Source organism: Scylla paramamosain, chromosome 1 (assembly GCF_035594125.1).
Source record: "Scylla paramamosain isolate STU-SP2022 chromosome 1, ASM3559412v1, whole genome shotgun sequence".
Classification (NCBI taxonomy): Eukaryota; Metazoa; Arthropoda; class Malacostraca; order Decapoda; family Portunidae; genus Scylla; species Scylla paramamosain.
In genome coordinates, this window is record NC_087151.1 from 5,930,001 (window position 1) to 5,945,000 (window position 15,000).

At 47.5% G+C, this 15,000-nt stretch overlaps 2 protein-coding genes across 4 annotated transcripts in view; one reads left to right on the top strand and one right to left on the bottom strand.

The window, feature by feature from the left end:
* Positions 1 to 15,000, bottom strand: part of LOC135096180 (uncharacterized) — a 98,567-nt gene that overhangs the window by 26,708 nt on the left and 56,859 nt on the right. The window lies entirely within an intron of this gene.
* On the top strand, positions 10,616 to 13,174 carry LOC135095852 (protein extra-macrochaetae-like). Its single transcript, XM_063997023.1, has 2 exons — positions 10,616 to 12,061; positions 12,362 to 13,174. The coding sequence occupies exon 1, from the start codon at positions 10,850 to 10,852 to the stop codon at positions 11,291 to 11,293; it is 444 nt and encodes a 147-aa protein (XP_063853093.1). The 5' UTR covers positions 10,616 to 10,849; the 3' UTR covers positions 11,294 to 12,061; positions 12,362 to 13,174.

The following is a 15,000-nucleotide window of genomic DNA, read 5'->3' on the forward strand; positions in this document are numbered from 1 at the left end:
ATCCACTCAAGTTGGATATTTACCTTTCCTCTGTCCATCATGTCCGTCATTGCATCGCACAAACAATTTATGAGACACACCACAATTACAAGACAGCAGATTATCACAAGCATGAACATCAATATTTGCTCACCGATGGTCACTGCAAAAGTTAATCATCGCAGCTCTACAATGTAATCTGACAATTTGCAAAGACTCAGGCACCTTCACACTAAGTGGGGCTCAAATCACGTTCTAATTTGCAATGTTACTGCGTTCCAAAACAATTAGGTACTCGCATGTCTACAACTCGTATTTGTGGATGCAGTGGTTTTCCAGCTCAGTCTGGAGGGGCAAGGCACGCTGCTCAGGACGTTTTTTTTTTTTTTTTTGCGTGTCCTGGAGAGAACATGACATTGCGAAGACTAAAGACTCAAAGTATACGGTTAGCAGAGAACAAAAATATAAGGTACACTACTGGTACAAAAAATACTTTTCGGCATAAATCAAGCGAATACTGAAGTGTTAGCTTCTAAAAGAGAGTAGCAAGGAATGGCGACTTCTCTCAGGGGAAGATGTTTGGTCATCTATCAATAACGAAATTGCTGTTTTTTTTTTTTCATTAATCCATCAGTCTGTTTATTTATTCATTTATTTATTTGTTTAACTATTTATTTACTTACTACTATTTTTTTTTTTTTTTTTTGGTCTCTAGTGGCGCACATGATTGTGTTGCCTGCGTCCGTCTCACTGCTTGTAGTTCGTGTAAATGAATAAAACAGAAATAACCACTAGAAGGAAATCGGATTTATATCATAATTACAATACAAAATCACGTACCTCTGGTATGCTCCAGTCATCACACTTTTTTCTTTCCTCATGGCGTCAAATTATGAATAAACAAAAAAAAAAAAAAGAAAAAAAAAATGAGAGCCGCGAGCAAGATACGGCTGAACTACAACAAGAGCTTCGGGCGAGGAATGGAAGACAGCAGCTACAATACTCAAGCGTGCGTAAAATATGTGAACTTATAACAAAATACATTTACGTGTGAGACTCGTCGTCTCCATGGCTTGAGATTGTGAGGAAGAACATACTCTTACTAAGACTGACGGAGATGTGAATGCCATGGAATCACACCCAGATATTAACATTAGGAACACAAATACAAAATTAATCCCTCCTGTACCATACAAGCCTCAGGAGAAAAGTGTTGTCCTTGTAAACGATAAATTTGCACGCGCAGAAATGCAGTTCATCAAACAGAGCAATAAGTTAGTGGAATACGTTACTAGAAAAAGTGGTGTTTGAAAACCATAGGTATAAACTTAAAGAAAAATCATACTTTGTTAGTAACAAACGGGATGCCATAAATCCGATAAGTCCAGCGAATATACAAATTGTTAAACACACACAAATCTGTACAGCATCCTGCCCTCCAAGCGTCTGCTCGGGAGCCGCCGCAAGGCTGCCACTGCTCCAGGAACAAGAGGATGAATAGTCAAGATGATCACAAACTAACGCGAAGAAAATATATTAGTTTTGTTAAAACGTTCTTGTGACATTTGCAAGTCCATCTGGAGCTCTCAGAAAAAAAGTTGACACATGAAATTTAGAAAGCTTCAAGACCAAAGCAAAATAATAGGCAGCAAGACGCTTCATACTCTCGACACTTTCCTGCAGAAGGAAAGGAGAGCATTCAGGGGACACAAAGGAGGTTTGTTAGATCAAGACTGAGAAACAGGATAATGCTACAGTACGTGTCACGCAACCATCAATATCAGTCAGAAGCCAACACCCATGTAACCCCAGCCAACCTGTGACACTAATACGGGGGAGCACACTCTGAGGAACACCGCGATACTCCAGGTGAAGATACCGCCAGTGACTAACTTCCAGCGGCTCATAGGAACATAAGAGCAAAACAGAAGCTGCAAGAAACCGATAGACCTACATGTGGCAATCCTTGGTGTGTGTGTGTGTGTGTGTGTGTGTGTGTGTGTGTGTGTGTGTGTGTCTGGCCGTCTGCTGGTCACCCAGCCAGCCGTTACCCTATGGAAAGATCTCAGAGCTCATAGTAACCGATCTTTGGGTAGGACTGAGACCACTTACACACCACACACTGGGACAGCGAGGTCACAACCTCTTGGATTACATAAGAACATAAGAAATAAGGGAAGCTGCAAGAAGCGACCAGGCTTACACGTGGCAGTCCCTGTATGAAACTCACCTACCTATTTCCATCTGTTATCCCCATCCATAAACTTGTCTAATCTTCTCTTAAAGCTCTCTAGTGTCCTAGCACTAACAACATGATTACTTAGTCCGTTCCACTCATCTACCACTCTATTTAAGAACCAATTTTTTCATATCTCCCTCCTAAACCTAAATTTTTCAAGCTTGAACTCGTTATTTCTTGTTCTACCCTAGTTGCTGATCCTAAGAATTTTGCTTACATCCCCCTTGTTATAACCTTTATACCACTTAAAGACTTTTATCAGGTCCCCTCTTAACCTACGTCTCTAAAGAATGTAAATTCAACAACTTCAATCTCGCCTCGTAAGGAATACTCCTCATCCCCTGTATCCTTACGTACGGGTTACATCCCGTACCTACTTGGATTCGAACCCGGACCTTCTTTTGTGTGTGTGTGTGTGTGTGTGTGTGTGTGTGTGTGTGTGTGTGTGTGTGTGTGTGTCTTTTATGTAGGAAGGACACTGGCGAAGGGCAACAAAAATCCAATAAAAAAAATGCCCACTGAAATACCAGTCCCATAAAAGGGTCAAAGCAGTAGTCAAAAATTGATGAATAAGTGTCTTGAAACCTCCCTCTTGAAGGAATTCAAGTCATAGGAAGGTGGAAATACAGAAGCAGGCAGGGAGTTCCAGAGTTTATCAGAAAAAGGGATGAATGACTGAGAATACGGGTTAACTCTCGCGTTAGAGAGGTGGACAGAATAGGGGTGAGAGAAAAAGAAAGTCTTGTGCAGCGAGGCAGCGGGAGGAGGGGAGGCATGCAGTTAGCAAGATCAGAAGAGCAGTTAGCATGAAAATAGCGGTAGAAGACAGCTAGAGATGCAACATTGCGGCGGTCAGAGAGGGGGCTGAAGACAGCCAGTTAGAGGAGAGGAATTGATGAGACGAAAAGCTTTTGATTCCACCCTGTCTAGAAGAGCAGTGTGAGTGGAAGCCCCCCCCCCCCAGACATGTGAAGCATACTCTATACATGGACGGATAAGGCCCTTGTACAGAGTTAGCGTGTGGGGGGGGGGGGTGTGAGAAAAACTAGCGGAGACGTCAGTACACCTAACTTCATAGAAGCTGTTTTAGCTAGAGATGAGATGTGAAATTTCCAGTTCAGATTATAAGTAAAGGACAAACTGAGGATGTTCAGTGTAGAAGGGGGGGACAGTTGAGTGTCACTGAAGAAGAGGGGATAGTTGTCTGGAAGGTTGTGTCGAGTTGATAGATGGAGGAATTGAGTTTTTGAGGCACTGAACAATACCAAGTTTGCTCTGCCCCAATCAGAAATTTTAGAAAGATCAGAAGTCAAGCGTTCTGTGGCTTCCCTGCGTGAAATGTTTACCTCCTGAAGGGTTGGACGTCTATGAAAAGACGTGAAAAAGTGCAGGCTGGTATCATCAGCGTAGGAGTGGATAGGACAAGAAGTTTGGTTTAGAAGATCATTAATGAATAATAAGAAGAGAGTGGGTGACAGGACAGAACCCTGAGGAACACCACTGTTAATAGATTTAGGAGAAGAACAGTGACCATCTACCACAGCAGCAATAGAACGGTCAGAAAGGAAACTTGAGATGAAGTTACAGAGAGAAGGATATAAGCCATAGGAGGGTAGTTTGGAAATCAAAGCTTTGTGCCAGACTCTATCAAAAGCTTTTGATATGTCCAAGGCAAGAGCAAAAGTTTCACCAAAATCTCTAAAAGTGGATGACCAAGACTCAGTAAGGAAAGCCAGAAGATCATCAGTATAGCGGCCTTGACGGAACCCATACTGGCGATCAGATAGAAGGTTGTGAAGTGATAGATGTTTAAGAATCTTCCTGATGAGAATAGATAAAAAAAAAAACTTTAGATAGGCAGGAAATTAAAGCAATAGGACGGTAGTTTGAGGGATTAGTACGGTCACCCTTTTTAGGAACAGGCTGAATGTAGGCAAACTTCCAGCAAGAAGGAAAGGTAGATGTTGACAGAGCTAGTTTGACTAGACAAGGTGCAAGCACGGAGGCACAGTTTCGGAGAACAATAGGAGGGACCCTATCAGGTTCATAAGCCTTCCGAGGGTTTAGGCCAGCGAGGGCATGGAAAACATCATTGCGAAGAATTTTAATAGGTAGATTGAAGTAGTCAGAGGGTGGAGGAGAGGGAGTTTTTAGCAAAGATTTGAGCGAAGAGTTCAGCTTTAGAAATAGATGTGATAGCAGTGGTGCCATCTGGTTGAAATAAAGGCGGGAAAGAAGAAGAAACAAAGTTATTGGAAATATTTTTGGTTAGATACCAGAAGTCACGAGGGGAGTTAGACCTTGAAAGGTTTTGAGACTTTCTATTAATGAAGGAGTTTTTGGCTAGTTGGAGAACAGACTTGGCATGGTTCCGGGCAGAAATATAAAGTGCATGAGATTCTGGTGATGGAAGGCTTAAGTACCTTTTGTGGGCCACCTCTCTATCATGTATAGCACGAGAACAAGCTGTGTTAAACCAAGGTTTAGAAGGTTTAGGACGAGAAAATGAGTGAGGAATGTACGCCTCTATGCCAGACACTATCACCTCTGTTATGTGCTCAGCACACAAAGACGGGTCTCTGACACGGAAGCAGTAGTCATTCCAAGGAAAATCAGCAACATACCTCCTCAGGTCCCCTCAACTAGCAGAGGCAAAACGCCAGAGGCACCTTCGCTTAGAGGGATCCTGAGGAGGGATTGGAGCGTTAGGACAAGATACAGATATGAGATTGTGATCGGAGGAGCCCAACGGAGAAGAAAGGGTGACAGCATAAGCAGAAGGATTAGAGGTCAGGAAAAGGCCAAGAATGTTGGGCGTATCTCCAAGACGGTCAGGAATACGAGTAGGGTGTTGCACTAATTGCTCTAGGTCGTGGAGGATAGCAAAGTTGAAGGCTAGTTCACCAGGATGGTCAGTGAAGGGAAAGGAAAGCCAAAGCTGGTGGTGAACATTAAAGTCTCCAAGAATTGAGATCTCTGCAAAAGGGAAGAGGGTCAGAATGTGCTCCACTATGGAAGTTAAGTAGTCAAAGAATTTCTTATAGTCAGAGGAGTTAGGTGAAAGGTATACAGCAAAGATAAATTTAGTATGAGAGTGACCCTGTAGTCGTAGCCAAATGGTGGAAAACTCGGAAGATTCAAGAGCATGGGCACGAGAGCAGGTTAAGTCATTGCGCACATTAACACAACATCCAGCTTTGGACCGAAAATGAGGATAGAGAAAGTAGGAGGGAACAGAAAAGGGGCTACTGTCAGTTGCCTCAGACACCTGAGTTTCAGTGAGGAAAAGAAGATGAGGTTTAGAAGAGGAGAGGTGGTGTTCTACAGATTGAAAATTAGATCTTAGGCCGCGAATGTTGCAGAAGTTAATGAAGAAAAAGTTGAGGGGGGTGTCAAGACACTTAGGGTCGTCGACAGAAAGGCAGTCCGACCTGGGGACATTTATGGTCCCCTTCCCAGATGGGGACTCCGAGGCTGGTGTAGGAGTCGCCATGATGATTTTGAAATTTTTGAATGAAGGGTGTGTGTGTTATTAGGTACTTGTAGTTTTGTGTGGAGGAAGAGAGTTGTCTTCAGAGGGCAGGCTGTGACTGCCCCCTTGTGTTGTGAGACACAAAGGGAAACGTTCAGTGAGGTCACAGCTGGGTTTAATGATAAGTTCACAGCACCCCCTGAACAGTGCTTTAGATCTCACTGGGAGTAATTATCGTTTCGGCAGGTGTCTACTGCCTCCTCCTGTGTGTGTGTGTGTGTGTGTGTGTGTGTGTGCCCAATGTCAAAAAGACGAGGAGGCACCTTTTTATATTAGAAAGAACAAGATTTACATACATATAAATACAGTAACTTGTCTCCATACTGTATTTAATAAAAGCCTAATACTCAAAAGGAGTCGCAGAGTAAATAAAATATATTTGAGTTGCCCATTGACCAAGCAGGTTTTAGTTTTCTGTAGCATCGAGTTCCAATAAGAAAATAAAGATGGGTAACTCTCCTAAAAGTGTCTCGTCTAGGTCAACAGCGGTGATTAAAATTGGGCTCTCATTAGTGTGCTGCAGATAAGTTGCATTTTACATTAATGCAGGCTGGCGTGCACGTGAGAGCTTGATTTACACCTCGCATATTATGATTAGTGTTCATGCCTCGTGGATGACGTTACTGAGGGTAGACAGTGGAAGGTGACACCACTTTCACAAGAGCTGGCCATGGAGAAGCGACGCACAGTGAGCTGGTGTGTACAGCCATACCTCCAGACACTGAACAACCGTACTGTTACAAGCAGAATGTTTTTGGTGGACTTGCAGCTTACCGCCAGACACCCACAGTACATTACTTACTTGTCTGCACATCCATGACCCATAGTGAACGATTCAAGGCGCTTAGCAACACTCATTTGGTCAGTTGAAAATGACACTGAACTGACGTCATCACTGTAGTGGCTACCTCGTCATCCTGAATACTATTCAGTTAAGATTTGTTTACGTCACTCTCATGGAAGAGAGATAACATTCATCAGAAATAACATATGGTTTGTTTTGTTTGCGCTGCAGTCCCTCACAATAACAGTCTGGAAATATAATCAGAATCAGGTCAAAGATGCAATACCATGTTCAAAAACAATAACCATGGGACAAAGTGATAAAATATTTTAAAAGATGTAACACTAAGGCAGGCTTTGAAAGACCGAAGCAAGTCGAAATCAGTCGCCTCACAGCATATACTGACGAGTCGCGACGGGACCTGGCAAACTGAGTCACCACAGCACTGGAAAAGGTACCGAGCTCCAGTAATGTCATTGAAGGATGAATCAATGCAATAGATAGGACTTTTCTTCTTTTAAAGGGACGAATTTTTAAAAAATGAAATCCACCCTGGAGCTGTCCAAATGGCACTGAGATGGTGCAGTGCTCGTCGGGAGCGAGAGGCAGTCCTTCATCACTGTGATGAGATCCTCCGCGATCAGAAGATTCTCCCTTATCATGCTAAGTTTATCCATCGCTGCGGTGACGTCATCCTCTATCAAGCTGACGTCCTCTTTCAACCAACTGAAGGCGCACTCCAATAACTTGAATCTGTCATCTATAAAAACGTGCCTGTCTTCAGCACTACTGCGAGGCTGCCCTGGCGGCGAAACCCGTCCCCCAGTTGCGTCCCGCTGAGCAGCAAACATTCGAGCCAGCTCGCGTCCCCTGCGGGCCGCCTCTGCTCTGCTCTGCGCCACCTGCTGCTCCTGCCAGGACGGCACTCTCTTCCCGTACACAAAAAGCTCCCCAAACAAAGGCATTCTGCAGGGTAGGCAGTGATAACAGTGGAAGATCCTACCAGAAAAGAAGTTTTTTCTTAATGAGTTAATTTTGTGTGTGGCACACAAACACATGTTTGCAAGTTTCTCACTTTCCAGATCAGCATGAGCAGGAAAAGTGCTCGCATACTACAGTAGTACATTCAGCCTAAAAGTACATAATATTACATACGAATACGAATTCGTGTATTGTGAAATCAGTAATATTATCCATATGAGGAAGTATTACAGTCTTCAAGCCAGATGAAGCTTCGATTTTGTCCAATGTGACCAGAAGTCAAAGCGAGACTGTGTCTGGTTACATTACGAGAACTCTGGCAACTGTTATTCTCTATTCATGCAACTTAAGTCAAAACAAATTATTTCACAATTTTGAATAACTAAAACTGATTATGAATGAAGATGACCGATGACTAAATGTGTTTGTTTTTATTCGTTACTATCAGTTACAGTCTGAATATTACGACCAACGATATTTTTTGCACCCCCACTGATTGACGAGCGCCCATCGACATCTATTGCAGTACATAACACGACAAGACACAGGACAGCTTAACGCCACACTGAGAAGAGCGACGCCATTCAAAGCAACATTGACCCCAGGCAGTAAGACGACCGCCACGACACCACTGCCCTGTTCGCGACTCGACTGAGAATCTATGATGGAGTATTTTCATTCAATCGTCTCGTTATCCTTTCCTATTTTACTGTGCTGCTCTGCATTTTGCTCTGATGATTAGTGCAGAGTAATGTACTAGTAATGAAACAATCTATGAAGGAATTAAAGGTCTGATAGTGTTTGTTATCTTTATATCTTATAGTCCTTTTCGCCCGAGTGACTGATAAGAAACAGAATACGATGACGAGTTTGTTTCCTCAAATCCTAAATCTACAGCCAATCCGCCTGCTGCTTGTAATAGATGTTTGCTTCGCCTCATTGTCATACTTGGTTACGATGAGCCAGACCACCTGCTCCAGTCCCAAGGTCTGTGCAGGTGTTGTCATGAAGGTACTGCCTCCACCCTCCCCCCTTCCATCGGCCTCTGAAAGGTGCGGGCACACTATCCTCTGGCGGGGCAGCTGTCTCGCCAAGCAGGCCCCATGTTTGGGACCGACCACTTCCCAGCAGAGGGATACTCCTACTCCCGAATTAAGAAAGGACACCTCTCCCTCCGCCAAGCCGCCTTCACCAGCCCCAAGGCCGTCTGCTTTGTGTATCACGGGTTGGCGGCAGCCCAAGAAGCACTCTAGATGGGCCCTCATCGTGCTTGTAGGTGCATACTTATCTTATAATTGGGACAAAGCGCCCGAACTGCTTTCCACTTCGGGAGGTTGTATTTGGGTCTGGGGATCCTCTGGGTGGGTGCTTTCCTCTTTCTTTCTTGATCTGTATGTTTACGTATTATTTTATCATTTTCATTTTCTTTTTCATACACTGTTAACCAGAACGTGAAATAGTGGGGCGTTTCACTGCGACCTTTCAGTGCAGTAGTTCTTCGTCGAGCCTGGACCTCAATTACCGAACATCCAGAATTTGTGTTTGACACAAGTCACTCTGGTCACAGTTCTTATCTATGCCAGACTGAATTAGAAGACCGACAACTGGTAAAGTGGCTACTTCACTGCCAAAAAGATATCTGTCTGATATTTCCTTTCAGGAATTTACTAATGGAAATAAGATTTTTATTTCAAGTCTGATCCGCAGCATGTGTTGGCATCCAGCCTACCAAGAGGCGGGAAGATCTAGACACTGCGTAACAGATGATGCTGACGAGGAAAGGTAGGATTCGAAAATTTTGATGAAAATTTTTGATGACCTTAAGAGGTGTGTGTCCACCGACGTGTGGGTGTAGTATGTGTCCTGACCGATACCATGCGACGAACGTGATGCATTCTACGGCGGCGTCTGCTCTCGGAGGCGGGATGTTCCTGGCCTCACGGCACGCCCTCTGCCAAGGTAAGTCTCTCGTGATGTGGGAAATAATCATGTAGAGACTATCAATAACGAAATAATATGATCATCAACATAAAGGAGCTTGCTGAGTCTCCAGAACGAAAACAAAAACAATAATGATATTCATTCAATTTTATGAATCATTAATTTAGGTGTATTTTTTTTCTTTATGTTCAATGACAAATGACCTTACACTAGGATAGCCATGAAATGCTAAATTTATTTATAGATCAGACCGAAAACTGCACTCTCTCTCTCTCTCTCTCTCTCTCTCTCTCTCTCTCTCTCTCTCTCTCTCTCTCTCTCTCTCTCTCTCTCTCTCCTTATCTATCTATCTATCTATCTATCTATCTATCTATGTATATATATATATATATATATATATATATATATATATATATATATATATATATATATATATATATATATATATATATATATATATATATATATATATATATATATATATATATATATATATATATATATATATATATATATATATATATATATATATGGTGTGTGTGTGTGTGTGCGAGAGAGAGAGAGAGAGAGAGAGAGAGAGAGAGAGAGAGAGAGAGAGAGAATGGTGGCGTGGTGGCAGGTAGAGTGTGAGAACCACTAAGAGGGGAGGGCTCCCTGTGGAGGGGTGAGGGAAGGGTGGAGGATACAACGAGGGGGGGAGGGGGAAAGGATCCAGCTGAACCACAGCCTGGCCAGGTCACACCGTCATGTTATCACCTCCCTTCCCTCCCCCCTTATCTCCCTTCCCCTACAGCAAGGCATCACCATCCACGATGAAGGAGTGACCCCTCCCTTCCCTCCCCCCTCCCTCCCCTCGCTGACACAAGACATCTGTCCGTCGGCTGTTAATGGCGGTATTTATGTAATGCGGCCAAACTTACTCGTGGGAAAACCAATAGGGTGCAAAGGGCAGCAGGTTTCCCCTCCACGAGAGTTTCCCAGGCCAAGGCCCAGCACGGCGAGCTCACAATGAAGGCGATAGCTGGTTGGTCGAGGCCTCTTGGGGCGGGGCGTAGCACAGGGCTCAGAGTTTTGATTGGCTGCCGCTGCAGGATGTTGCTGCTACCAGTGGAGCATCAATGAAATGGAGGTATATGAGGGCGCCGTCAGTGTCTCGTACGCTAGTGTACAACATTACGTCGGTTGGTGCGTGGCTGCGTCAACTCTACTCGCTGCCGCTTCCTCACGCGCCCCACAACGCCTTTCACGCCGCAGGTTCTGGCTTGCCGCCCCACAGCCCCCAAGGCCGCCTCCCTCCCGACGAGAAAGGAATCTGGCAACACAGGTGTGAGCGAGTGTGTGTGGTCCGCCCGAGGACACCTGGCCGCCCGTTTTGACCTCAAGTGCCGCTGCCATGAAGTCAGCCACCTCACGCTCTTCCAGGGACCCGCCAGAAGTACGGCAAGAGCGACAAGAAATACGTGAGTACCTCGATAAACTGCGGCAGCTGGTGCCAGGATGCCCCAAGGCGGGCAAGCTCTCGCGTCTGGCGGTGATTCAACACGTGATTGACTACATAGTGGAACTTCAAGACACCTTGGTGCACCACCCCGTCAACGCCGCCGCGCTGGCCGCCGAACAGGACGTGGCGCATCTCGCCCACGTAGACCCGCTACTGGCCCTCCAGCGCCTCGGCGCCCATAAGCGCACACACACGCCTTCGCTAACATCCGACGCGGCAAAGTCCAGCAGCATGGTGACCAAGACTAATGCTGACACTGCCGTCAGGAAAAATAACAGCAACTGCAGACGGCCGCTGGGCGTTTTGTCGTCCCTTAAAAACCAAAGACACCAATAAGAGAATCCGTCCGTCACTGCCCTGCCGCCGCCCACTTGCGAACCGCCGGTGAGAGATGGAACAATATTACGTTTAAGGCAAGTGTGAAATAACAGATGGCGTTGGCCAAATACGTCGCCTCGCCGTGGCAGCCCGACGCCCGAAAGGGAGGTGTGGCCGGCCGCCCTCCGCCACGCTGGCCCTGACCCGTCAGACGGCCCGCTGCCCATATTGGTAACAAGACTTCCCCCCTCCCCCACTCTCTGCCCTTCTCCTACCCCAACGTCAGCGGTACCCCCCCCCCCCCACACACACCACTTAACCCGGAAACACCTCTCGCCTAGCCCTCTCATCTCGGAGAGGCGTGCAGCCGCCCACCGCCCACGCCGCCTCATGTACCCGCGGTGAGGTGGTGCCTAGAGGGAGGAGGAAAGATGACATGTGGGCTGCGCCACACCTGCACGCGATGATGGTGGTGGTGGTGGTGGTGGTGGTGGAGATGGCACCTTCAACACCCACCCCCACTTCCCCTCTCTTTACCAACCCCATACTCTTTCCCTTCTTCGAACGGATCGCCTCCCACCTAACCCTCACCCCACCTGCACACCTGCCCTGCAGAGGAAGTGCAGCTGGTCTACTCAGCGACACGTGACACTCCGTCCTGGGGTCACCGCCGATAAGAGAGGGCCGCCCCCCGCGTCCCCAGCCCGGCGCCCCCCGGGCAGCTGTGGCCTAGTCAGGCGGCGCGCAGGTGTGGGTGACGGCGGGAGCAGCTGCGGGAGACACCAGGTGCGTATCACCCACTCTCCCTCAACCGCCACCCTCCTTCACGCAGGTTGTCTTAAACGCCTTACCAGCCATCACTCACTCATCCACCTTTTAACTCAACACACATTCATTCATCCAGTTTGCATCACCCGCAAACTTATTGACACTTACTGTCTGTCCCTGAAATGCAATAAATAATAATCTCAGTATCATAAAACAAGCAGTCATAATTATCGTCTGATAAACTCAAGGCACCAGCGGGTGTGCTGCGTCTCGGAGCCAAGCCATGAGTGATCATGACATTCTTCCTCTCTCCATCAGGTTTCACGAGGACCCCCTTCGTCTTCGATCACCCCAACTCCAGCACACCTCAGGGTCGTGAGGATCACCAACTCTGCCGCCTGAGTCGACGCGAAGTAATGAGGACGTCCGGGCGGCACCACGCTTTCAAGGTCACACCAGGTCACTCCTCGATGAACTCGCCCAGCTCCCTGTCAGCTCACCAAGCTCAGCAGTAACACTTATTTATTTTGCTCATTTACTTCTCGATCCTGAGAAGCAATTACTTCTTGCGGCGTACAACGCAGGACAGCTGTCGCCCTCGGGCATCGCTGCAGTGCTGAGCGCGGAAGAGGCAGAGCCGCGGTTTATAAGTTGTCATAAACCATCTTGAAGGTAACGCCCCCAGCTCCTCTCCCTGTCGGTCACCTGGTGGTCTCTCCCTCACGCTGCCAGGGGGTGAAGGCCATTCGACACCCCCGCTTATACATACTGAATTATTTGGGATAGGAACCGTTAAGCAGCGTACAAGGCGACATCTGTCCAATAATCGCCACGGATCAATTATAAAATATCTGGCCAGCTGCCGCTGCCTCGGCGCGCCTCACCGTCAGCTGCCACGGGAGGTTCCCGCACCCGGGGACCGCGCCCGTGACGCAGGGCACCAGCTGCTGCCTCAGTTCAGTCCTCTCAGAAAAAAGGGGTCCACCTGTTCCACATCTTTCACTGGAAGCCTCGATGAGTTGCTCCGCGCCACGGGGATGAGTGGCGCCATCTCAGGCTGGGCAAGGAGGCAACTCTGTGTGTGTGTGTGTGTGTGTGTGTGTGTGTGTGTGTGTGAAGGGCCGCCAGCAGGTGTGGTACGCCGTCTGTCCCCGCCGCCACAGCCGCTCTTGTGACACAGTTCCGCCATCTGTGTAAACATCCATCAGTATCGTGGAGGCGGCGGGGCTCGGCAGCTGCGGCGGCCTTCATGTGTGTCAATGTTAATTATGTCTGCGCGTTGACTAACTGAGAATTGTTGCCGCCTCACCCTCCCCTCGCCTCCCCTGCAGCCAGTACATCTCCGACTGGCTTATCTACCACTTTCTTATTACTCAGCATTCAACACATCTCACCTGTGTATCTCACACTGAGAGAGAGAGAGAGAGAGAGAGAGAGAGAGAGAGAGAGAGAGAGAGAGAGAGAGAGAGAATTGGTAGAGGCAGAGGGCACCGCGTGAGAGCTGGCAACGGAGAGGGAGAAAGCTAAGTATGGTGAGAGGCGTATCCCCGAGGGGCGGCGGCGGCGGTGTCTTCCTCTGCTATCCTACGCTCCATCTGTTTCTTTCCACGCCCCCTACACCCCCGCCGGGACGCTCGCCTGGTCAGTGCTACAGTCACCCCGCCTGCGGCAGTGCGGGGCGGGGATCGCGGTGCGGGTGTGTAGTGTGGGCACTCCCCGCACCTCTCATCCCTCCTCACCTTCCTCCGCTTCCTCCTGTACCTAGAGAATCACTCGCGTTGCTTGGATGTGTCATGGGGCCTCTCCTCAAGGCGTCCCATTTCTGAACCCTGTAATCTGGTCTTGTATCCTCTCTCCAAACACACACACACACACACACACACACACACACACACACACACACAGCTGCATCGCACCTTGACATCACCCATCTACCCTCACCAGACAAGAAAATGACATCCCTTGACAGAAATGACGAACAGAGAGAGGACTGTCATCAGAATATCCTTGTCAGACGCCCTCTCCCTGCCCCCTCACCCATCCCCCACCACCCCCACTGTCACACACCCCAACATTCATCTAAAACCTCCTGTATTACTAAACATGTGTCTTTTCACCCCCACTCCCACCCCCTCCTCTTCTTCCTCCTCCCGCTGCTGCTGCTGGTGCTCACACTCCTCCCTCACCTCCCTCCCCCTGCCCCTGTCACAGTGTTGCCCGGCGAGGGTCAGGGGGCGGGGCGGGGAAGGTGAAGAAGGGGTGAGTAGGTGGGTGGGTGGTGGGGAGGTTTTGGGTGTGGGTGCCATAACCTGATCTCCGGTCCAACCACTTCCTGCAAACACAATTGGTACTCTCTCTCTCTCTCTCTCTCTCTCTCTCTCTCTCTCTCTCTCTCTCTCTGAGTCATCGCAGCAAGTGTGTGTGTGTGTGTGTGTGTGTGTGTGTGTGTGTGTGTGTGTGTGTGTGTGTGTGTGTGTGTGTGTGTGTGTGTGTGTGTGTGTACGCTTCCCGGCAGGTCTGGGTCTTAATTGTCATATCTGTTAATAAATATTTATATCCGAGTGTACATTGTCATCCGCTCGACTTAACAAGGGCTGTGTGTGTGTGTGTGTGTGTGTGTGTGTGTGTGTACATATCACTGTCTATCTACGTATGCATGACCGTGTGTTTATACATTTCCACACATATTTATAATTCCGTTTTACTTCATGTTCCGCGACCACATCAAGAAAATAAAGTATTTTTGTATTTATGTGGACAGTATTTGACTCCATCTAACCTTAATGTGGAGGGAAGGAGAGAGGTTTAAGGAGCAGAGACGAAATGAATGGGATAAGGGCCAGCCGAACGAACGAAAATGAGGAAAGAAAAGAAATAGGAATGTCTGAAGGGAGACGAAGAAAATACGAGCATGAGAGAGAGAGAGAGAGAGAGAGAGAGAGAGAGAGAGGAACACT